At 45.2% G+C, this 26,481-nt stretch overlaps 1 protein-coding gene across 2 annotated transcripts in view; it reads right to left on the bottom strand.

The window, feature by feature from the left end:
- TMPRSS6 (transmembrane serine protease 6) overlaps nucleotides 1–26,481 on the bottom strand; it is a 430,707-nt gene that overhangs the window by 96,415 nt on the left and 307,811 nt on the right. For both annotated transcript variants that reach the window (XM_077452249.1, XM_077452250.1), the window contains 2 exons: nucleotides 13,989–14,105; nucleotides 6,419–6,587 (listed from right to left, as the gene is read on the bottom strand). In XM_077452249.1, coding sequence (XP_077308375.1) covers nucleotides 6,419–6,587; nucleotides 13,989–14,105 — 286 coding nt within the window. The remainder of the gene's footprint in view (nucleotides 1–6,418; nucleotides 6,588–13,988; nucleotides 14,106–26,481) is intronic.

Genomic DNA, 26,481 nt, shown 5'->3' with positions numbered 1-26,481 from the left:
CGGTCCAACACTTGCGCCAGGTCCGAACGGACAGCGGACACTTCCCGCTTAATAGATTTTTCGAGCCCCATGAGCATGGAGGCCAGCTCAGACTTGGTGGGGAGCCCGCTCACCAGTGCTGCTACCTCCGAATGTCGCGGATCACGGTCTTCATCCGCAGATCCCACCGACGAGGCCGGGGATTGAGCTCTGTGATCAGGCCTGAGGCGGTGGGCGGGGCCGGCAAGCCCGCTCGAGTTCAGGGGAGAGCGGCCTAGACCATCCATGTCACCCACCTCGTCCGGCTCCGCTAGAAAGCGCTTAATCGACCCGTCGGGAGCTCCCTTTTTCGGCAGGGACTTGCCGGTTTTCCTGCCCATCGTGCCCGAGCGTGCCGAGGGGTTCATGCGGTGATAAGGTGCGTTAGAAGCGGGGTCAGGGCCGGAGCTCAGAGACGACACGTCTTCACTGCTGCATAGCGAAACCACGCCCCCCGAAGTGCCAGCTGATTTGCTTTTAGACCATTTCAGGTAGGCTGAAACCGCAGAGCCCAGGTCTAACATACTCCACTTATCAGCTGTATTCGCCGGAAAGGCTGGGAGAATGACCTCCCAGTTCATATGAAATCATATGGCAACCTTAGGTAGTAAGCTTGGAATCGGCCTAAGGACTATCATGTCTGGGAGCACCAAACAATATGGTTCTTTAGATGAGAAGGCGCACAACTCAGAGACCCTTCTGGCCGAGGCAACAGCTAGTAAAAAACAAAAAACTGTTAAAAGAAATAATGAACAAGAGAAAGCTTGATCAAATGGAGGAACCAGCGATGTTCCCAAGACTAGTGTTAAGTCCTCTTTTTGAAAAAACTATTTCAATGGAGGTCTGATTTCTATGGCTGCCCCTAAAAATCAGATCACCAACAGATGTAGAGAATATCTTGTACACGACAAGGGAATTATAAGCTAACCCTTAGAGACCACTCTGCAGAAACTCCAAAATGTTAGACACTGAAGGAGATCCAAGGTCCCAACCCCTTTCTGTAGAATTCCAAATCTGGTGATAGGTTACATTTGTGGACCCCTTACGAGCCTGTAATAATGTCTCCACTACACCACCTGAGAGACCCAAGCCAGTTAAAGCCTCCCTCTCACTTTCAAGTTATTAACTTTATCCTCCTGCAGTTCGGGTGTCAGGCCCCACTCCGCAGAAGGAGATTTTGACAAGGAGGCAGTGGGATTGGCGAGCCCAACTTTATCCTCCAAGCCAGAAGAAACCACGGCTCCCTGAGCCAGTAAGGTAAGACTACTATTGCTGTGAACCTTCTCGCTGAATCTTCAGCAGGATTTTGAGAGCCAATGGAAGCAGCAGGAACACATAAACCAAGGGAAAGTTCCAAGACCTGGACAGAGCACCCTGACCCAACGCCTGTGGACGCCAGGTCCGGGAGAAGAAGCAAGGCAGTTGACAATTCGTCTCCAATGCCATAAGATCTATCGATTCAGGCCCCATTCAGTGTGATCCTCAAAGCCTCGACTCAAGGGATCTGCTAAAACATTCCCAGTCCCTGGGAGATAAGATGCTGTAAGAGCTGAGATTCTTCTCTGCGTATAGGAAGATTGACATGTCACCTGAAGGGAAGAGCGACTTCTTGTGCCCCCTTGAGACACATAAGCCACCGTAATTGTTACCCAAGAATCTAGACAGCTCGACCTTGTAACATAGGTTGGAAAGCTAAGAGAGTGCGTCTGACAGCATCCAATCCTAGGAAATTCACAAAGGTTTCATTGGCCTTAAATCTGCTGTCCCAGGCAGTGTGCCCCGCAGCCTGCCAGACTGGCATTGGTCGTCACCACTATTGGTTCTGAGGCCTTCAATGAAACGCTGCAGGAAAGATTACAAGCTACTGACCACCAAACCAGGGACCAGATTATCTGAATTGGCAGATAGAATTTCTGGTAGAAGGAGTGACGATCCCACTGAAGAAGAAAGTTGCATTGAAACCTCCTTCTGTGACACCTGACCCATGGGACTACTGGAACTGTGGCTGATAGAACCCCCAGATACTGCATGCATTCCTTCACCATCATCGAAGACCTTGCTATCACTGCTTTTGTCTAAGACTGGATCTCCTGGACCTTCCTCTGAGGAAGAGAAACCCCACCCATAAAGTGCAGTGGCTTTTATGGTGTGGAAACACACTAACTTTTGTATTTAAAGTTTTATGTTTAATACATTTTACAGAAATACTGCACTATGGGAGGATTATCTCGTTCTTTGTGAGGATACATCTGGCCAAATAATGTCTATCCCCTGTATATGATCAGTGTGGAGTGTCTCTGATATATTAACAGCTGAAGGAGCCATACAAGGTGTCATCGCTGTGAGAACAGAACCAGCTCTCAGGAACCTATAGCTGTCATATACGCCTATTACCCCTGTAGGGGTAAGGGGAGTCGGTGAGTGGGGACCCAAGAGGGGACGCATAAGAGTCACTTATATTGCTTAAGCACAAAAAGTCCCCATATTGCAACTGCAGCTGTGAAATTAATGCTTGGGACACATCTTGGAATCTTTGATCACTTTGGAGTTTCAATATATATATATATATATATATATATATATATATATATATATATATATATAGGCACCAGTTCTCAGGAAGGATGTACTGGAAATGGAGCGAGTACAAAGAAGGGCAACAAAGCTAATAAAGTCTGGAGGATATTAGTTATGAAGAAAGGTTGAGAGCACTGAACTTATTCTCTCTGGAGAAGAGATGCTTGAGAGGGAATATGATTTAAATTTACAAATACCCGTACTGGTGACCCCACAATAGGGATACAACTTTTTCACAGAAGGGAGTTTAATAAGACAAGTGGCCACTCACTCAAATTAGAAAAAAAAAGGTTTAACCTTAAACTGTAGAAGGTTCTTTACTTTAAGAGTGGCAAGGATGTGGAATTCCCTTCCACAAGTGGTGGTTTCAGCGGGGGGCATCAATAGTTTCAAAAAACTATTAGATGCCAATCAATTGCAGCAGCATGTGTCCCACCAAATTGCCGCAGCATGTGTTACCATCAATTGCAGCAGCATGTGTCCCCCCAAGTTGCAGCAGCATGCGTCCCACCAACTTGCAGCAGAATGTGCCGCCGCCAATTGCAGCAGCATGTGTCCCCATCAATTGCAGCAGAATGTGTCACCATTAATTGCAGCAGCCTTACATCAAACCCCCCCTCCCCGTTACTTACCTTGCAGTGTGTTGTCCTCTCTAGCGGTGTCTCCTGTAGAGAGGTCCATCCTCTCACACTTCCCGTTTCCTCTCTCCTGGGCGCAATTGGAGTGAGAAAACAGGAAGTGACATCAACTTAGATGTCAATCAAACCACCCGGCCCTAGTAATATATACTACGAACAGGCGGAAGCTATTCAGTGCTTCAGAAAGTGCCGCAAGGCGGGCTAAACGCCCGCAAGTGAAGCGCCACGTCTGCAATCTCGTGATTGCATATACGTGGCACTTCCCATAGGTGCACTGTGTCCGGCTTCCTATGGAACCTGTTCCATAGGAAACCATGTTAAATGGATTGTAGTGCAAATCTGCGAAATGCAAAAAAACGCTCGATTCACATCTATGCATGTTGTTTTTGAGCATTTCTGCATTTCTGCATTTCTTCCCAGCCCCCTCCTTAGCAACCAGTTATATACAGTGAAAATTGCAAAGTGCAAATCGTGGCAAAATCTCATTAAAATTGCAGTAAACATGCAGTACTTGCATTTTGGATGCGGGTCTATTAAAGTCTATTACATGCAAAATTCTGCATTTTGCAGGAAAAAAGTTCCCGACCCTTTCCAAAAATGCAGAGGAACAAAAATGCACTAATGTGAACCTGTTTCATAGGATCCCATGGTAAAAAATGTCCCTTCATTTGTACAAAATGCATCAAAAAACGCATTAGTGTGAATCAAGCCTTAGGCCATAGAGATGATCAGGGAGGTTCCAGTTCTTGGCCATCTCTATGGCTCTACGGCTTAAGTCCCGGGTTCCATGGTAGAATGGGAGAACCTGGAAAGGTGGCTGGAGGAAGTGGGGGACCCCTTCCACCACATGTAAAAGCAATCCAGTGGCTATTTAGCTGATAGGATTGTTTTTACATGAAAGAGCATCGCCTGCTAAAAATACTGGGGTCATGACTGCAACTGCAGCCAGGTACATCCTTTGGGCAGAAAGTGGTTAATTTCATATGACCTCCAAACCTTCAACCTGTGCATTACTTACAAGTAGAACTTTTGGAAACCCTACACACAAACTGATTAATATCTGAATGGATAATGTTGTGATCAGCAATTAAATCAAACTATGGTAAATGCTCGTCATAGCGTCAAAATATACAGCATACAAAGCAAATATTTTTCAAATTTAAAATGCGAAAGTTATTTACATGTTTTTCTTATCCTGGTAAGGCCAGTGGCCTGTATAATATCTTGGCCAGTATAGTACTAATACATTTAGGGGTTATGCACACTGACTTAAAAATCACTGCTTCTACAGGCGTTTTGTGTTTTGTCTCTAGGAGTAGCCTAATGTTATCCTACACTCAGGTCCGTAAATATTGAGACATCGACACAAGTCTAATCTTTTTGGCTCTATACACCACAATGGATTTAAAATTAAATGAACAAGATGTACTGCAGACTTTCAGCTTTAATTTTAGGGTATGTACATCCAAATCAGGTGAACGGTGTAGGAATTACAACAGTTTGTATATGTGCCTCCCACTTTTTAAGGGACCAAAAGTAATGGAACAATTGGCTGCTCAGCTGTTCCATGGCCAGGTGTGTGTTATTCCCTAATTATCCCATTTGCAAGGAGCAGATAAAAGGTCCAGAGTTCATTTCAAGTGTGCCTTTTGCATTTGGAATCTGTTGCTGTCAACTTTCAATATGAGATCCAAAGAGCTGTCACTATCAGTGAAGCAAGCCATCATTAGGCTGAAAAAACAAAATCAAAAACAATCCCATCAGAGAAATAGCAAAAACATTAGGTGTGACCAAATCAACTGTTTGGAACATCCTTAAAAAGAAAGAATGCACCGGTGAGCTTAGCAACACCAAAAGACCGGGAAGACCACGGAAAACAACTGTGGTGGATGACTGGAGAATTCTTTCCCTGGTGAAGAAAACACTCTTCACAACAGTTGACCAGATCAAGAACACTCTTCAGGAGGTAGGTGTATGTGTGTCAAAGTCAACAATCAAGAGAAGACTTCACCAGAGTGAATACAGAGGGTTCACCACAAGATGTAAACCATTGGTGAGCCTCAAAAACAGGAAGGCCAGATTAGAGTTTGCCAAACATCTAAAAAAGCCTTCACGGTTCTGGAACAGCATCCTATGGACAGATGAGACCAAGATCAACTTGTACCAGAGTGATGGGAAGAGAAGAGTATGGAGAAGGAAAGAAACTGCTCATCATCCAAAGCATACCACCTCATCAGTGAAGCATGGTGGTGGTAGTGTCATGGGCTGGGCATGTATAGCTGCCAATAGAACTAGTTCTCTTGTATTTGTTGATGATGTGACTGCTGACAAAAGCAGCAGGATGAATTCTGAAGTGTTTCGGGCAAGATTATCTGCTCATATTCAACAAAATGCTTCAGAACTCATTGGACGGTGCATCACCGTGCAGATGGACAATGACCTGAAGCATACCGCAAAAGCAACCAAAGAGTTTTTTAACTTAAAGAAGTGGAATGTTATGCAATGGCCAAGTCAATCACCTGACCTGAATCTGATTGAGCATGCATTTCACTTGCTGAAGACATAACTGAAGGGAAAATGCCCCAAAAACAAGCAGGAACTGAAGACAGTTGACGTAGAGACCTGGCAGAGCATCACCAGGGATGAAACCCAGTGTCTGGTGACGCCTATCAGTTCCAGACTTCAGGCTGTAATTGACTACAAAGGATTTGCAACCAAGTATTAAAAAATGAAAGTTTGATGGATGATTGTAAATCTGTCCCATTACTTTTGGTCCTTTAAAAAAGTGTGAGGCACATATACAAACTGTTGTAATTCCTACACGGTTCACCGGATTTGGATGTAAATACCCTCAAATTAAAGCTGAAAGTCTGCAGTTAAATCGCATCTTGTTTGTTTCATTTCAAATTTATTGTGGTGGTGTATAGAGCCAAAAAGATTAGAATTGTGTCGATGTCCCAATATTTATGGACCTGACTGTATGTGTCCATACACATTAGGATGATTAGATGCATATTTTAAGCTCAACGTTTAGAGGTCAGATTTATAACCTTGTGCATACCTTCCTCATTATTTCACTATTGGTTTCTACAGTTGTATTGTTAACATTTATGTCTTGTCCGGCTGTCTCTGCAAACATTTAAAGAGCTTAGATGCATTAATCACCCTGCCCCATTTATCATTACCCATTCTTCACAAAGCAGTGAGCCGCAGTCAGAATCCACTTATCAGCCACCAAGGCCCCGCCACATATGTGTTCTCCATGCATCTGTAGACTGGCTTGCCAAGGCCATTCTCCTTCTAGAGCTTGGGTTCCTCCAGAAATGCGATTTTGAAGTCCTTGAACACCACAATCTGTGAGAAATAAGGACAACGTTTTATTAATATCAAGAAAAAAAAAATTATTGTGAGGAGGTATGAAAGGGTGACAGAGTTGACAAAGATTGTTTATGGTTTAATAAGTTAGACCATATAGCACCAGCAACTGGAAAAAAAAAACTTTTTTTTACAGTTTAACTTAATATTAACTATTTTATTTAGTGGAATAATGTAGGAAGACTCCAATTCCAGCCTGTGAGCGTTGCTAAAGAACAACATGGCCGGGTGTGATGGGGCATGGTTTCGGCATGCATCGGTAAGGACGCATCTTCTCTGAGCTATGGCGCAGACCCCGCAAAAATAGCACTCATTTGCTGCATAAGCACTTCCAACCTCCCGGGGGAGATGGGCAGGAGAACCGGCAAGTCCCTGCCGAAGAAAGGCACACCTGAGGGCTCTATCAAGCGATTCCTGGCTGATCCCGAGGATGTGGGAGACATGGATGGACTAGGCCGCTCTCCACATAATACGGGTGCGAACACAAGCTCCGCCCCCCGCCACAAGGCGGAGCACAGATCGCTCTCCCCGGCCTCGTCAGCAGGCTCTGAGGGAGAAGGGAGTGGATCTAGATGCTCGGAAGTGGCGGCCCTGGAGAGCAGACTCCCCACCAAGACGGAACTGGCATCAATGCTACTGGGGCTCGAGAAATCTATTAAAAAGGAAGTATCCGCGGTCCGATCGGACCTTGCTCAAGTGCTGGACCGGGTGGAAGAGACAGAGCAGAGGCTGGACAGACACGCGACCGCAATCAGGTCACTGCAAGCGACCACCTGCTCACTCGCCATCGCGCACAGGACGGCCCTCTATAAGATCGAAGACCAAGAAAACCGTAACAGATGAAACAACATCTGTATCCGGGGGCTCCCGGAGGCGACAGGAGATGAAGACCTCCTCCCAACGGTAAGGGGCATCTTCAGTGGACTTTTGGGTATGGCGGCGAATCATCCCTTAAAAATTGATCGCGTACACAGGGCTCTCCGCCTCACCTCACAGTGGAAACCCCACGTGATGTGATATGCAGGGTACACTACTTCGAGGAGAAGGAACGCATCATGAAAAAAATCAAAGAGGCTCCCGTTTTGGACTTTGATGGTTCGTCGATCACCTTCTTCCCTGATCTGGCCAGGGAGACTTTGGAGCGTTGCAGGGCTCTGCGACCCCTAACTGAAAAAATGCGCTCAGCCTCCATTACTTACCGTTGGGGTTTCCCTGCTGCCCTGATTGCGCACAGAGACGGTTCCCAGAGGACCTGGAAAAATTCTGCATGGACCTCAACATCTCTCCACCGGAACTACCCGGCTGGCAAGAAGGCATTCCACCTCTTCCTAACAACCCTGAAACGACCTGGCAGAAGGTGAACCGCAAGCACCGTGCCTCATCCACCAGCCCACCTACTATGCAAGCATAGATGGCATGTCGGACTGTATTCACATGTCCATCTTCCCAGTTCGCTATTTCTGCTTTCCTGGACCCGCAAATATAACCCTTTCTTTTTTTTTTCCAGACGAAAAAAAGAATCCATACAGTTACAATCTAAGCTGTTACGAGAAATTAGTGCCCTTGAGTCACAACACAAGGCCAGTCAGGCGCAACCAACACTGCATATATTAACAGTAAGACGGGAGGAGCTGAAAGCTCTGTTTCATGAGCAGTGGAAACAAGGTACCCGAAGGGTGTCACAATGGTTCCATGAATGGGGAAACAAACCGGGTAGGCTCCTGGTACGCTCCCTACAACAGGAAATAAATAGGGCTTTTATAGACAAAATTAAGACATCATCTGACACTCTCACATACGAGACCACAGACATAGCCAGAGAGTTTCATGCGTTTTATCAACGCCCATACCACGTCCCTCCATCTGTGACAGACTCAGAGACTAAGAAGACCCTGATCCAAGACTATCTACAGCAGGCCAATCTACCAAAAAACTGAACTCGGAGGCCCTCGCTTCATTGGATGGAGAGTTTTCTGTCGAGGAGTTTCACTTGGCACTGAAGGCCATGGCATGTGGCAAGGCACCTGGACCTGACGGCTTTACAGCCCTTTATTATAAGACCTTTGCTGATGCCTTGCTACCTCGCCTCTTACGCTAATGCGAATTCGGTGGGGGGGGGGGACTCTCCGACCAGAAACTCTACACGCACACATTTTGGTGATTCCTAATCCGGGGGAAGGACCCTAGTTTATGCGGGAGTTACCGCCCTATCTCTCTTCTAAATATAGGCGCTAAATTGTACGCCAAAGTCATCGCGGACAGACTCTTGCCCTTGCTCCCAAGTTGGGTCTCCAGAGATCAGACAGGGTAGCACGTGATAATGCCATACGCACCCTGTCCCTGATGACATTTGCAAGGGGGTCCTCCCAGCCCACCCTGTTACTCTCTACAGACACGGAAAAAGCGTTTGACAGGGTGGACTGGGAGTATCTTATGGCAACTCTATCTCACTTAGGAATTTGCCCGTTTCTTCTTTCTCATATCTCCGCCCTATATCAATCTCCCACAGCTCAAATACGCATAAATGGCTCCTTAAGCGACCCAATGACACTCTATAATGACTCGCGTCAAGGATGTCCCCTTTCACTGATTCTTTTCGCTCTATCCCTGGAACCCTTCCTTTCAACAATCAGACACAATCCAAACATCCATGGTATTACAGTTGGTGACCTAGAACATAAATATACGGCCTACGCAGATGACATTCTGTTCTACATAAAACAACCCCTGATCTCCCTTCCCAATCTGATGTTAGCCTTCTCAAAATTTGGTGCCATATCCAATTTTGAAATTAATATGTCCAAATCGGAAATCCTAAACATCTCTACCCCCAGTAGGACTGTCGCCCTCCTCAAAGATTCCTTCCCGTTTAGCTGGCAAAAGTACAAAATGAAATATTTAGGTATATATCTCACATCTAAACCTACGACTCTCTTCCGTTCTAATTTCTTGCCCCTTCTTAATGTGATTAGAGTGGATTTACAAAGATGGTCCCAAGCTGCACATTCTTGGTTGGGGAGGATTAGTGTGGTAAAGATGAATATTCTGCCCAGGCTGCTGTTTTTTCTCCAGATGCTTCCAGTGGGTATTCCTGCTGGTTTTTTCACGTTAATAGACTCCCTGAATGGTAGATATAACGTCACCTCTCTGTTGGAGGGGATGTGGGGAACAAGTTACACACGCTCATATTTGGTGGTATTGCCCGCTCATCGGCCCCTATTGGCTAACCATTCTACACTGGGTGAAAGAGATTCTATTTTTTGAGATACCCAATGACCCATGGGTAATACTTTTTCATTGTACAGGCTCACCAGCAGAATCATACAAAAAATCTCTGACTCCACACTTGCTCAACGCTGCAAAAGCACTTATCCCGCAAAGTTGGAAACAAACTACTGTACCCTCTCTACGGCAATGGTTGTCGGAGGTGGATCACACATATAATTTGGAAGATCTCACTTACTCCCTCCGGGATAAGTCGGATCTGGTGAAAAAGATTTGGTCCTGCTGGTTAGCCTTCAAATGTACATCTGTATATACGGACATTGTTTCGCAAAATTTATTTTCTCTGGCTAGGAACGGACCGAGGCAGACACCAATCCCCCCATCCCCCCTCCCCCCCCACACCATCCTCCCCCTCAGACCATCCTCCCCCTTTCCTTTCTTTCAATCCCCCACTTGCTCTCTATCAGCTTGGTTTGATAAAAGCTAATTGTTTTAGCGAGAGACTCTGCATTTATACCTTATTTGCCCAAACTTTATGTTGGTGAATGGCTTTTCTGCTCGGATTCTTATGCTCAGATCCTTAGCAGATAACTAATGTTGAGTTGTTAGCGATGTGGTTCCCTATGTCTTGTTAACCGACAATTGCAGTCCATGTGTCTCATTCTGTACTATATATTGTGTTTGCCAGGCTCTGGTTCATGTTCATTTTCAATAAACATAAATTAAACAAAAAAAACAACAACAAAAAAAAAACACATGGCCGGTTCTAAAAGTGAATTCAAGATTTAAAGTAGAAATTACACTACTGTACCACTACTGTACCTCCTCAAATAGTTTTCATAACCAGGCTCAACTATAAAATATGGCCAACCAGCAGCACCACCTGTACCAGAGATGCACCTTAAGTGCTCTACCCAACATAAAGTTGGTGTCAGAGTATTATAGTATGAATGCAGGCACTGCTATTTCACCCAACAGATTAAGATTTCATTCAGGAACCAATGTCATTTAACAGAGTACACAACAACAAGACCATGAAGAAGAAGGAAGCCTGCTGTTCTTGCTGGTAAGTAGACAGAGGTGAAAACACTGGCACCAATGCTATTTATGCTGCCCATTTGCATTTTACCACTGGCCACCAATATAAAAGGATATTCTTTCTTCCACTGACCACGAATGTAAGAAGCACTCTCTTGCCCACTGACCATCAATGCAAGGAGATTTTTTTTTCTACAGTCTATCAATGTAAAAGGCATTAAAAAAATCAATAAATGGTGTTGCGCTCCAAATAAATAAATATCGCTACTAAATAGCAGAGCAATCACAATAAACGTGTCTATAAACAGGCTTAAAATAATATAAGTGCAAAATTGTGCTATGAAGATTACTAATAACTTCTTCAATATATAAAGCTTCTAAAGTGCATCCGTGCCTAAAGACTTTCCAATATACAATAAAGTACAGTGCAAAAATTAAATAAGTAGATACAACACATTTGTTCCAGCATAAATAACATAAAGTGCATCAGTGACAACTAAAAAAGTCCAGTAAAAATTCAATGTGTTTAAATCCATAACATCAAACCATCTGTATTAGATCATGCAATCTGTGAGTCCACACAGTGCCATAAAACTAAACAACTCCGTGAGCAGAGAGGTGATTCCAAAGGTGATCTTGCAATTCCTCAAAGTGTTCACACACTGGGCAATCTGTAAATAGTTTGTTGCTAACGAGGCTTCATTAGCAACAAACTATTTACAGATTTCACTTGTCGGCTTGCTTTTACAGATTCGTAGATTACGGCGTCTGCTGTGCTCCTCTTTCTTCTATGGTAACCAACCTATGACTGAGCATCTAGTGGGAAATATCTGCAGCACCTACATCAATTGGCAGCAATACCTAGTGTTTTGGGAATAATAAATGCGGTTTACCTTACAGCAGTGAGGTAAGGTGGTCACTACACCCAGTGTGTGAACACTTTGAGGAATTGCAAGATCACCTTTGGAATCACCTCTCTGCTCACGGAGTTGTTTAGTTTCATGGAACTGTGTGGACTCACAGATTGCATGATCTAATACAGATGGTTTGGTGTTGTGGATTTAAACACATTGAATTTTTACTTTTTTAGTTGTCACTGATGCACTTTATGTTATTTATGCTGGAACAAATGTGTTGTATCTACTTATTTAATTTTTGCACTGCACTTTATTGTAAATTGGAAAGTCTTTAGGCACGGATGCACTTTAGAAGCTTTATATATTGAAGTAGTTATTAGTAATCTTGATAGCACATTTTTGCACTTATATGATTTTAAGCCTGTTTACATGTTTATTGTGATTGCTCTGCTATTTAGTAGCGATATTTATTTATTTGGAGCGCAACACCATTTATAGATTTTTTTTTAAATACACTTATTTGGGGAGGGTTTGCACCTCTGCCGGTGATTTGCTGCAACCATAGTTTCACTTTATTTAGTTTTATATATTGTGGCGCAAGAATATCCTATAACTATTAATGTAAAGGGCATGCTTTCTTTTAATGACCACCAATTTAAGAAAGATTTTTTTTTTTGTCCACTGACTACCAATGTAAAGGACATTCTTACTTCTACCGACCACCAATGTAAGGGGAATGTATCCCACTGACCAACAATGTAAGGAGTGTTGTTCCACTGACTACCAATGCAAAGGGCATTCTTTTTTCAATGACCATCAGTGGTTATTGAAAAGGGAAATTTTGAATGCCCCTAACATTATTTGTTAGTGAGAAGAAAGCCTCTTACATTTTTGGTAAGTGATAATAAACATGACTCATTACATTGGTGGTCAGAATGCTGAATTCTTCCTAACTCTAATTTGCTACCTACTTTCAATTTTCCACAGGCCACCAATGTAACGGCCTGCGTGCCCCCTGAAGGGTGTGCACGGCGCGCTCTGTGATCAGCAAGTCTCGACCCCGACCCCTTACCATGTGATCAGCTGTCAGCCAATGACAGCTGATCACGTGATGTCAACACAGCCAGTTACTGGCGGCAGTGAGCGGGACATCAGTCCCGATCCCTGCGATGTGCCCAGATCCTCAGTGCCCACCTGTGCCCCCTAAAAGTGCTGCCTACCAGTGCCCACCAGTGCCACCTGTCAGTGCCCACAGTCAGTGCCTGGACAGTGCTGCACATCAGTGCCATCTATCAATGCCCATCAGTGTCACCTACCAGTGACCATCAGTGTCACCTATCAGTGCCCATCAGTGCCATCTATCAGTGGTACCTATCAGTGCCCATCTGTTCCATCCATCCGTGCCATCTTATCAGTGCCCATCAGTGTCGTCTTATCTGTGCCCATCAGTACCGACTTATCTGTGCCTATTAGTGCAGCCTATTAGTGCCCACCAGTGCAGCCTATCAATGCCCACCAGTGCCGCCTCATCAGCGCATATCAATGAAGCAGAAAAATGACCTGTCTGCAAAATTTTATAACAAACTATTAAACATAATTTTTGTTTTAAAAATTTTCCAACTTTTTTAGTTTTTTAGCAAAAAATAAAAACCCCATCTGTTATTAAATACCACCAAAAGAAAGCTCTATTTGTGGGGAAAAAAATATAAAAATTTTATTTGGGTACAGTGTTGTATGACCGTGCAATTGTCATTCAAAGTGCATCAGCGCCGAAAGCTGAAAATTGGTCTGGGCAGGAGGGGGGTTTAAGTGCCCAGTAAGCAAGTGGTTAAACATCACTGACATCTACTGAGTAATTACAGGTTGCTGGTGTTACTTATTACTAAATATTTCTTGCTATCTGGTTTGGGTTACCTTTGCTGATTCCTTCTTGAATGTATATATTGTTGTAAACCCATTTGTAACCCCCTAAGTATTAATTTGTGCTACTTAAAATATTTACTAAAATATTTGAAACAAATTGTGGTAACCAAAATTTTTGTCTATTGCCTTGTACTCTGTGCTAGGTATTATTGGTGATCAGTTTATTGAACTCTGGTTATCTAAACCACATCTGAACGTAGAGTGTCAGAAGGGATGGGGAGCTTGCAAGGTCAGAGCAGCTTCAGAGGAAAAACGTCATCGAGTGGCTCCTACGAGGGTGTCGCTACACGTTCTATTCAAGATATTACATCATTTTAGAGACAGACACACTTCTTACTGCAATTTTTTTCATCAGAACCATCACGACAGTCCCTAACCGAATCACACTCAGGGTTAATCTTCTTCACACAGGTCCCGTCTGCACATTTATAGTTGAAGGCACCACAGGGAACAGCTGTATGGGTGAAAACAATAAATGGTTAAACAATTTGTTGCTTTATTCAAAAGAAGTGTTATATGTACTTTCTACTAAATTTACAGTGGAAATCCAGTCAAAATTGTTTCAATAACTTTAGTAAGTGCTTTTTAAAAGAATAAATAAATAAATAATACACAGCCAAGAGGAAATGGTAACCTTTGGCCTGGAGGGCAAATGCAACCAAGTGATGGTTACAGATTCCTGTAAATTAAAGGATACATTCACTTTTCATACTATGTAACATGTTACACCTGTATTCAGGGTGTAACATGTAACATGTTACTAATGCAGCAGCCCAGCCCCCAATCCCCCATTGTGACAGTGGGTGGGGATCTTCTCCCCGCACCTGCTGTCACATAAAAAAAAAAAGCAGGAATGCAGGGCTGGCCCACCCAGTTGCTCATTCATTCAGAGTTCATTAGGGAAGTGCAACTGTTGTCAGCCATTGCGGCCGATGGCTTGTTATTCTCAAAGAACTACCAGGGCGTTCATGAGCGCTCTAGTTTGTTCATTGATTCTTCCTGTCATTTAGTAACTGCCTGCCCGTACAAGGTATGGGCAGACAGCTGCACTGGCAGTCTGCAGGAGCCTGAGATTGCGTTCATGATCTTCTGATTACAGGCTCCTAATAAAATGGATAATTTTTTTTACAAAGGTAAACTTATCCTTTAAATAAAGTCTACCATGCATAGTGTGCCATAGTGTTGCACTGATTGATTGAAACAGGTTATGAAGATACTTGTTTTTTACATTTTCTAGCATCAGCTTCCTTTTTTGTTATTTCCATTATGTCCCATGATACTCCAGAACTGCAAATAAGTAATTGCAGGAATACTTTTTGGCAGGCACTAAACAAAGAACAGATTGCTATATAATGCCAACTAGGGATGAGCTTCGTGTTCGAGTCGAACGTACGTTCGACTCGAACATTGGTCGTTCGGGCGTTCTCCGAATTCCGAACGTTTGGGCCGTTCGCGGCAAAATTCGTGTGGCCCACAATGCACTGCGATGGCGCAGTGCATTGCTGGCTCATGATTGGCCAAGCATGCACTGTGACCCCGCATGCTTGGCCAATCGCAGCGCCAGCAGCGAGGAGAGCCATGATTGGCCACGGGCGTCCTGCCTGTGGCCAATCATAGCTCAGGCTGTGTAGTGCAGGCCCCACACTATATAAGGCCGCCTTTGAGGCGGCCTCGTGTAGTGTGTTGGCATCTGAAGCAGTGGGTGTTCTGTGTACCTTCAACACAGTTACACACCAATCGTTTTTGGCTGATTTCCTATCTTGCTCTTGTGTAGTGGTTACTGTCTGTGCCCTGACCGCAGTATACACCACTATATTCACCTCACCTATATAGCTAGTGATCTAGCTTTAATAATAGAGCTTGCAGTCAGTAGTGTTAGGAGATAGTGCGTGCTGTCTGCGTGCTCTGTACCCAGTACATACCACTATAATCCAACTACATAGCTGTTCTCTATTTGAGCCCAATTGCCATCTGCAGGAGTTATTGGAAGTTGTGTGTGCTTCTAGCACAGCACAGCACAGTATACATCTGTATATACCCCTTTAACTCTGCTGTTTTCTGGTTATTGTCTGCGTGCCCTGACCGCAGTATACACCGTGATATTCACCTCACCTATATAGCTAGTGGTCCATCTTTAATAATAGCGCTTGCAGTCAGTAGTGTTAGGAGATAGTGCGTGCTGTCTGCGTGCTCTGTACCCAGTACATACCGCTATAATCCACCTACATAGCTGTTCTCTATTTGGGCCCAATTGTCATCTGCAGGAGTTATTGGAAGTTGTGTGTGCTTCCAGCAAAGCACAGTATACATCTGTATATACCCCTTTAACTCTGCTGTTTTCTGGTTATTGTCTGCGTGCCCTGACCGCAGTATACACCGTGATATTCACCTCACCTATATAGCTAGTGGTCCATCTTTAATAATAGAGCTTGCAGTCAGTAGTGTCAGGAGATAGTGCGTGCTGTCTGCGTGCTCTGTACCCAGTACATACCGCTATAATCCACCTACATAGCTGTTCTCTATTTGGGCCCAATTGTCATCTGCAGGAGTTATTGGAAGTTGTGTGTGCTTCCAGCACAGCACAGTATACATCTGTATATAGCCCTTTAACTCTGCTGTTTTCTGGTTATTGTCTGCGTGCCCTGACCGCAGTATACACCACTATATTCACCTCACCTATATAGCTAGTGATCTATCTTTAATAATAGAGCTTGCAGTCAGTAGTGTTAGGAGATAGTGCGTGCTGTCTGCGTGCTCTGTACCCAGTACATACCGCTATAATCCACCTACATAGCTGTTCTCTATTTGGGCCCAATTGTCATCTGCAGGAGTTATTGGAAGTTGTGTGTGCTTCCAGCACAGCACAGTATACATCTGTATATACCCCTTTATCTCTGCTGTTCTATAAAAAAGGCATCTGCAGGAGTTAGTGGGTGTTGTGTGCCTCCAGCACAATATAAACTACCCAACTACTGTTTTACCCAACTCCCTTCAGGCCATTACCATGTCTGGAAGGCCAGCAAGGAGAGGCAGACAGGCGCGAGCCGATAAAAGAGGGCAAGCAGGCTCTGTGTCTAGAGACAACAGTGCTGGTCGTGGACGCGGTGCATTGTCATCAGCACGTGGCCATGGGACATGCTTGTCCTTCTTTTCTGCAGCTGGACATGTTGAACCGCAACATGCCAACGACTTGGTAGAGTGGATGACCAAGCCCTCTTCATCCTCCTCATCCTCTCTCACCCAGTCTCAGGGTAGTAGCAAAGCAGCTGCCAACACATCGTCTTCCCTCCTCTCAATGTCATCATCAGTGACTCCTTCCCTAGACCCACCACGTCCTCCTGAGGAGTCTCCTGAACTCTTTGAGCACAGTGTTGGGTACATGCTCCAGGAGGATGCCCAGTGTTTGGTGGGCTCTGATGATGACACTCAGCTTGAGGAAGGCAGTAGCGTGAGCGCAGAGAGAGGGGATGCTCAAGAAGGACAGCAATCTGGCAGTCATGTTCCACAAGCTGCAGCATACTGCCAGGTTTGCTACAGCGATGAAGAGGGAGGGGATGATGAGGGCACTGACTCCACGTGGGTGCCTGGAAGGAGGGAGGAGGAGGAGGAGGAGGAGGAGGAGGCACATGTCCAACGAGGCAGGATGCCCTCTGGGGGTCAGCTTAGGGGCAGCACACCAACTGAATCACACCGCAGAGCTCCGCCTGCGCAGAGCGCTTCCTCTGCGCGTTATTCTAAAAGTTCTTTGGTGTGGGCCTTTTTTGAGACGAGTGCATCGGATCGCACCGCTGCTATTTGCAACATATGTCTAAAGCGTATCTCACGTGGCCAAAACATCAGCCGCTTGGGCACCACATGCTTGACCAGACATATGTTGACCTGCCATGCAGCTCGTTGGCAAGCGTACCTCAAAGACCCACACCAAAGAACAAAGCGGACCTCTCCTTGCTCCTCATCAGCTGGCATCTCCAACCCCACTAGACCTTCAGTCCTCTCTGAAACCTGCTCTGAGAGGAATGAAGGTGTAGAATTAGGTGTGTCACAGCCAAGTGCTTCCGGGAACTCTGCTAGTGGTACATCCACATCCGATTATAGCAGGCAAATGTCCCTGCCCCAGCTGCTGGACCGGCGGAAGAAGTTTACTCCCAGCCATCCACATGCCCAGCGGTTGAATGCTAGCTTGGCTAAATTGCTAGCACTTCAACTGCTGCCTTTTCAGTTGGTAGACTCGGCCCCCTTCCGTGAGTTTGTACAATGTGCGGTTCCTCAGTGGCAGGTCCCCAAACGCCACTTTTTCTCACGGAAGGCGATTCCGGCTCTCTACCGGCATGTGGAAGGCAATGTCCTTGCCTCGCTGGACAGGGCGGTCAGCGGTAAGGTGCATATTACCGCTGACTCATGGTCCAGCAGGCATGGACAGGGACGTTACCTGTCTTTCACGGCCCATTGGGTCACTCTTCTGGCTGCTGGGAAGGATGCAGGACAAGGTTCAGTAGTGTTGGAGGTTGTTCCGCCACCACGCCTCCAAAATGCTACTATTGGTTGTGACACACCTCTCTCCTCCACCCCCTCCTCTTCTTCTTCCTCCATAGCCTCTTCCAGTGCTCTGTCCTCAGAACCAGCGGTGCTCCGTAGGCGTTCCAGGGGCTACGCAAGTACGCAGGCAAAATGATGCCATGCCGTGCTTGCGCTGGTTTGTTTGGGGGACAGGAGCCACACTGGGGCGGATGTTTTGTCAGCTCTGCAGGGGCAGGCCGAGAGGTGGTTGACGCCACGCCAGCTTAAGCCAGTAATGGTGGTTTGCGACAATGGCACCAACCTCCTCTCCGCCCTCCGACAGGGACAACTGACCCATGTGCCCTGTGTAGCTCACGTCCTTAACCTGGTGGTGCAGCGGTTCTTGGGCAGGTACCCCGGCTTACATGATGTCCTGAAGCAGGCCAGGAAAGTCTGTGTGCATTTCCGCCGATCATTTAATGCCTGTGCTCGGCTGGCTGAGCTCCAAAAGGAGTTGAACCTGCCCAAGAACCGCCTTATATGTGACATGCCCACCAGGTGGAACTCAACGTTGGCCATGCTGCAGTGGCTGCACACGCAGCAGAGGGCCATCAATGAGTACCTGTGCGACTACGGCACCAGGACAGGGTCAGGGGAGCTTGGTTTTTTCTCACCACGCCAGTGGGGCATGATCAGGGATGCATGCACTGTCCTGTCACCGTTTGAGGAGGCCACAAGGATGGTGAGCAGTGACAGTGCATGCATCAGTGACACTGTACCTCTTGTCCACCTCTTGGAGCATACGCTGCATGGAATAATGGACAGGGCACTTGAGGCAGAACAGAGGCAGGAAGAGGAGGACTTCCTTGCCTCTCAAGGCCCCCTTTATCCAGACAGTGTTCCTGCTGTGCCACCCATCACACAGGAAGAGGGTGAGGAGGAGGAAGAGGAGGAGGAGGATGATTGTGTCAGCATGGAGGTGGAGGCTGGCACTCAGCATCAGCATCAGCAGCAGCAGTCTTGTAGGGATGATTTACAGTCCCAAGAAACACGTGGACTTGTACGTGGCTGGGAGGAGGTAGCTGCGGATCATGTTGTCCTTAGTGACCCAGAGGACTCCGGACCGAATGCCTCAGCTAACCTACGCTGCATGGCCTCCCTGATCCTGCAAAGCCTGCGGAAGGATCCTCGTATTCTTCGGATCAAGGAGAGGGACCATTACTGGCTGGCCACTCTCCTTGATCCACGGTACAAGGGTAAGGTTGCCGACCTTATCTTGCCATCGCAGAGGGAGCAGAGGATGAGACATCTCCGGGAGGCCTTGCAGAAAGCTCTGTGCAACGCGTTCCCAGAGACTGGGAGGTCACAAACTCCTGGTCCTGGACAACGTGTTGCTGAGGCATCAGTCAGAAGGAGCGGTGGAGAAGGTGGCCGTCTGACTGATGCTTTCAGACAATTTTTTAGTCCGCAGCCCCAAGGTATGATTGGTTCCAGCACCCATCGCCAGCGTCTAATTTACATGGTGCAGGAATACCTAGGGGCAAGGTCAGACTTGGACACCTTTCCCACTGAAAATCCTCTGGCTTACTGGGTCTTGAGGATGGATCACTGGCCAGAGCTTGCACAGTATGCAATTGAGCTACTGGCCTGTCCTGCATCCAGCGTTCTTTCGGAACGCACCTTCAGTGCTGCTGGTGGCTTTGTTACCGATCACAGGGTGCGCCTGTCCACCGAATCAGTTGATCAACTGACCTTCATCAAGATGAATCAGTCTTGGATCACCCACAGCTACCAAGCACCTGAAGCTGATGTAACCGAATAATTTTTTTTGAAATACCACATCCCTTCAAGACTGCCTATGCTGATGCTGAGTGACTGTCCTGTTATGTTGATTGTCTATCCTCTTCCTCCTCCGCTGATATGTTGGAAGAACATTTTTGGTTCTGGGTGATGCCAGCAGCCCAATTTTTCTGCCCCTGTTTAACAGGGGCGTTTAATTACAATTTTTGATGCAATGCTTTGCAGCAGGGCTAATTCCTGCAATAAAACTAGAGTATATGGCAGAGGTTGGAGTGTGGTGGCACCAGCACCAGTGCCTAAGGCCCAATTTTTCTGCCCCTGTTTAACAGGGGCGTTTAAGTACAATTTTTGATGCAATGCTTTGCAGCAGGGCTAATTCCTGCAATAAAACTAGAGTATATGGCAGAGGTTGCAGTGTGATGGCACCAGCACCAGTGCCTAAGGCCCAATTTTTCTGCCCCTGTTTAACAGGGGCGTTTAAGTACAATTTTTGATGCAATGCTTTGCAGCAGGGCTAATTCCTGCAATAAAACTAGATTATATGGCAGAGGTTGGAGTGTGGTGGCACCAGCACCAGTGCCTAAGGCCCAATTTTTCTGCCCCTGTTTAACAGGGGCGTTTAAGTACAATTTTTGATGCAATGCTTTGCAGCAGGGCTAATTCCTGCAATAAAACTAGAGTATATGGCAGAGGTTGCAGTGTGATGGCACCAGCACCAGTGCCTAAGGCCCAATTTTTCTGCCCCTGTTTAACAGGGGCGTTTAAGTACAATTTTTGATGTAATGCTTTGCAGCAGGGCTAATTCCTGCAATAAAACTAGAGTATATGGCAGAGGTTGCAGTGTGATGGCACCAGTGCCTAAGGCCCAATTTTTCTGCCCCTGTTTAACAGGGACATGTAATTACAATTCTTGATATAATATTTCACAGGAGGGCCCCTTCCTGTGCCCACCGAGAGTAACGGTGAGGACTTATAGTGTTGTGGCACCAGCACCACAACCACCAAAGGTCAATTTTTCTACCACTGTTCAACAATGGCATGTAATTACAATTCTTGATATAATCGTTCACAGCAGGGCGCTCCAGCGCCCACCAAGAGTCACTTTTAGGGCTTACAATGTTGTGGCAAAACCAACACCTTGTTCCGCCATTTCTGCAGAGCATATAGGGCAGGCCCCTACTTACTAACATCCAACTTACAAACATCAGACAGCAGCAAGTGAGATGAAAAAAGATGGACGACAAAACAAATTATACAGGGGTGATAACCCTTCCCTATGTTTTCCAAAAAGCTTAAAAATAGTATTTTTTGACTGGAGCTACACTTTAAAAATGTACCAGTTGAAAATTACAAACAGATTCAACTTAACACAACAAACCTACACAGTCCCTGTCTTGTTTGCACCGCCTGTATACTGCTGTTCTGAGTATATAGGGCCTGGGGGCCACACGCATTTCCTTTTTTTAATATGGGTACGGGGTTCCCCTTAATATGCGTACAAGACCCAAATAGGCTGGTAATGGGCAGGGAGGGCTACCCATGCCATTTTTCTGAATGATTTTCAACCATATTGCAGGAACCAGATATAACATTAAAACCGCAAGCAGTTTTAAATGGTGTTATTTCCGTTTAATGTCATTTTGTGCAGGGACTGTTCTAAACACGGGAAACACGTGGCACTTCACAGGCATACTACAGACACCCCCCAGGCACCATATTTAAAGGAATATTTCACTTTTTTTTTCACTTTAATCGTCATTAAAATCAGTGCTCCCGCCAAAACGGCTGTTTTTAAAACCTTTTTTTGCATTGACCCATGTCCCCTGAGGCAGGAGTCAGGTCCCCAAACCCTTTTTAGGATAGTATCTTGCATATTAGCCTTTAAAATTAGCACTTTCCATTTCGAACGTTCGAGTCCCATAGACTTCAATGGGGTTCTAACGTTCGTTTCGAACGCGGGGTCCGTTCGAAAGTTCTGGTGCGAACCGAACCGGGGGGTGTTCGGCTCATCCCTAATGCCAACCATTAACCGCAGGTCCCACCTTGATTAATATCTAAAGACCGATTTTTTTTCTTTTTGGGGGGGCTGCAAACAACAAACCCCCCTGTCTCAAACCCCCTAACCCCCCTGCTCGCTGTCTTACCCCATCTAGGTGGCAGGTATCGGGCATCTGGCAATAGGTGGCAGGCATCGGCTCCCGTGTCGTTTCATCCATAACTGCGGCCGTGCGACTCCTCCCCCCCTCTTAGGCATCCAATAGGATCGACTGTCCTTACAGCCAATCAGGTGATGGGTCACATGAGCCACTTCCTGATTGGCCAGGAGGAGAATCGGTGTTAAAATAGTGAATATTAATTTGCTAATTTGCTATTGTAACACACCTGGGTGGGCTCAGACCGCATTCTCTGCGCCCCAAGCCCACCCTATTTTGAAGCCTATTAGAGCCTCTGGCTCTAATCGGTGCTTCAAAAAAACACCCTGCCCCATTGGAATCCATGTATCCGGCATCCTGAAAGGGGCCGGGTGCATGGATGGGGTGGCGGCGCCCATGTTCCTTTAATGGATGGGCCGCCCTTTTCTAAAGGCCTCTATACTACTGTGCACAAACCTTTTTCCATATCCATTTCTAGAACATTTAGAGAACACCAAGCAAGATATGCTAATGGGGAAGGTGAAAACATAGGTACTTTTTGATAAGCTTAATCACCTGTATAATGTAAGTGATATACTGTATTTAAGCACTGTTCACTTATACTAGTATACCAATCTGAATTATGTTTCATTTTTTGTGAGAAGAAGCACTGAAGTAAAGTTTTTTTGCATTGTTGTGTGCTTCTTTATCTTGGGGCTCTCTAAGTGGAATGTCCGACAGAAAAAGTCAGACGGGAGCTTTTCATCATATATTCCGATCTTGTGTATGCCTCATCTGACTTTTTACATTGAAAATTCTGACGGACTTAGAAAGAGAAGATGTTCTAAATATTTCTGACAGAACCAATTCCTATCGGGAAAACCACTCGCCTGTATGCTGTTCTGACGTACCAAAAAACGACGCATGCTCTGAAGCAAGGAGACCGAAGCTATTGGCTATTGAACTTCCCTTTTCTAGTCTCGTCGTATGTGTTGTACGTGTGTTCTTGACGGTCAGACTTTGGTGTGATCGCGTGTACGCAAGACAGTTTCAGCGGAATTCCATCGGAACTCCTTCAGAGTTTATTCTGACGGGAAAACCGGTCGCGTGTACAGGGCATTAGCTTTCATAAAATATTGAACAGTAAGATATGAATCTTGCAATTGGCAGATCACAAGTTTTAGTTGTTTAGTCTGTTGACTTTGTGGTCTTTTATTGGGCAACCTTTATTCTTGGAAATTACATTTTTGAAGGGGTTTTTGGTGTTTAAAACAGATCTCCGTGAGATATCTTTAGAAAGGACTACAGGAGGTAATTGTAATGTGTTATGTAGCTCTACTTCCGTAAGAGCCGTTGAATACTTTCTCTCTCTTGCTTTATCTCTTCAACCGGGCACGCAGTATTTCCTACAGCTAGACACACACTTAAGCCCCATACACACGATCAGATTTTCTGCTGATTTTTGTCTTCAGATTTACCAAAACCATGTAGTGCAAGGGCCTGCCTGACTGCATACAAATTGCAACTCCTAAGGTTTGACCTCATATTATATGGTTTTAGTAAATCTGAAGGAGAAAATCTGCAGAAAATCTGATAGTGTGTATGGGGCTTTAGGCTAATTTCTTAAATAATCAGTCTAGGGGTTTTGATTGTTTTTGATGTTTGAGAGCTTGGATAGTAAAGGTTAGATAGTGGGATACTCCAGATTCAACTAATTACAAGGAAGGTAACTGCTTCAACTTGACTGTGGAATTCCTATCTTTAGAAATTGAGCAAATCCTCTGAGAAGAACAGACTATTGCTCTTCAGTACACTAGCCAATGCCCCCTTTCTACTGTTCCCAGTAGCTGACTTTTCTAACACAGAGGGGGTAGCCCACAAAAGAATAGGCCCCTAGATCTTTGGTCTGTATTCAAAGGCATTGCAAACAGATCCTCTTAAGCATGGCTCACCTCAGTCAGCTCCTCAGAGCACATGGGTTGGCTCTCCAGCCTGAGGCTGCCTGGCACTAAGGAGGGCAAGACTCTCTCTCCTCGATTGACACTCCTCTCCAGGCAAAGACCACTTCCTGTGTCTCCTCACTGAATATAAATCCCCTTCCCAGCATGCACAGGGCCCTATGCCTGCAATTGGCTAGGATGGCATCCATAGTCATGCTGCTGACCTGCATGAGTCACTCCTGTCCACGTCACAGTTTCCAAAACTGCCTAGATACAGCAAGATTTGGTAAAACTTGTTAAGCACACAGGACTCCCTGTTAAAGAGGTTGTAAACCTCCCTGTGTAAGTTGTACCTATAGGTAAGCCAGGAATAAGACTAGAATAAGGCTTACCTATAGGTACTGTATATATCTCCTAAAACATGTGCCATTTAGGAGATATTTACTGTATACTGAATACTGTGCCGATTATGTCATCCGTGCATGTGCTCTGAAGGAACGGCCGCCCATGCCGTTTCTAAAGGAGCGTGTGCCAGGACCAGCTGCTCCTGCGTGCATGCGCAGAAGTGATGTTGTGGACAGTCACAGAGCCACGCCCCCGGAAGGAAGAGAGGAAAAGATGGATGTGGCCTGCGGCGGGGACGATGCGAGCTTCGTTTGCAGGTAAGTGTCACATAATGTGCTAGTATGCGATGCAAACTAGCACATTATGCCTTTACTTTGCAGAGAAGAAGAACGGAAGAAAAACCCACCATGGTTTAAGCAGGAAAACTACTATATTCTACCATAGTTTCCTGTTAAGCAGGAGACCACACTAGGATAAATATATACAGGCAGTCCACGGTTTACAAACATCTGACTCCTGAGAGCTCATTCTCTGATTGGCCGCGGCAAAAGTCGCCTGGCCTGGGGCGACTTAAAGTCGTGTTGTAAGTCGCCCCAAGTCGTGTTCATGTGGTGTCCAAGTTGCCTCCAAAAGTCGTGTTGCCTCTGTGTGAACGAACCCTTAAGCTTTATCACCAATTCTTGTTTCCACAACTTCTCAAAATTTTTTAAATCCAATTGTCATTAGGACAGAAAGCTAGGTGAAATCTTCTGAAAAGGGACACAAGACAGCAAAACAAATATTGCAGGGGTGTTAACCCTTCCCTATGCTATCCAAAAACTTTAAAAAACATTTTTTTAAGCTGGAGCCACACTTAAAAAAGTACCTGTTCCAACTTACATACAAATTCAACTTAAAAACAGACTCTATCTTGTTTGTAACCCGGGGACTGCCTGTAAAGTATATTCAGAAAGTATTCACAGCGCTTCACTTTTTCCACATTTTGTTATGTTACAGCCTTATTCCCAATTTGATTAAATTCATTATTTTCCTTAAAATCCTACAAACTATACCCCATGACAACTTGAAAGAAGTATGTTTGAAATCTTTGCCTAATTCTTAAAAAGCAAAAACCAAAAAAAAAAAAATCAACTGTTGATAAGTATTCACTAGTGGCAGCCGCTTCATAAGTGGCACAGGGGCACCGCCCCCCCCCCCCCCCCCCCCATCCATGCATCCGACCCCTAATCTACATGTAGGGTGTCAGACGCATGGATTCCAATAGGTTTTTTTTTAAGCTTATTTCATTTTTTTTACCAAAAATATGTAGAAGAATACATATAGACCTAAACTGAGGGAAAAAAAATGTTTTTCTATATTTTTGGGGGATTTTTATTATAGCAAAAGTAAAAAATATAGTGTTTTTTTTTTCAAACTTGACGCTATTTTTTTTGTTTATAGCGCAAAAAAATAAAAACCGCAGAGGCGATCAAATTCCACCAAAAGAAAGCTCTATTTGTGATAAAAAAAGGTTGTCATTTTGTTTGGGTACAACGCCGCATGACCGCGCAATTGTCAGTTAAAGCGACGCAAAAAAGTGCTCTGGTCTGGAAGGGGGTAAAATATTCTGGGGCTGAAGTGGTTAAGGTGAAACATGTTGGAAGGAGATGGGAGCTATGATGTGATGATCCATACTTGATGATCTCTTGGTTGGATTACCCTCTCTATTGCCTAAATCTATCCTAGTTGCTGTAAGTACATTACTTTAGCTTTACATAAACCTATTTTGTAAACGTATTATGCAATGAGACTTCCCTATGTTTAAACCCCACACATACACCGAGTGGAGAGCATCAAGCGAGTCCAGGCTGGAGTGTGTAGGGCTGGGAAGCTAATTAGAAGGCTGCTGGATTGATCCATCAAGGAGGTCAGGTTACACTTGGGAGGCATCAACCTGAGATATATGATCTCTTATAACTTGGAGATCATTGGGATCTGGTAAGCCGCACATATAATTACATTTGGAAAAAAGGATTGAAAACATTCTTTCACTGGAAGCGGTTCCCTTAATTGTATAGAAAGTTTTGAAAGACACCAGGACACTTTATATGTATGTTTTTATGAAAAGATATTTAAA

Source organism: Lithobates pipiens, unplaced genomic scaffold, assembly GCF_037356315.1.
Source record: "Lithobates pipiens isolate NorthernLeopardFrog02 unplaced genomic scaffold, aLitPip1_a1.2 Scaffold_23, whole genome shotgun sequence".
NCBI lineage: Eukaryota > Metazoa > Chordata > Amphibia > Anura > Ranidae > Lithobates > Lithobates pipiens.
The sequence above is the reverse complement of the archived record's forward strand: the minus strand, read 5'-3'. Positions and strand labels throughout refer to the sequence as shown.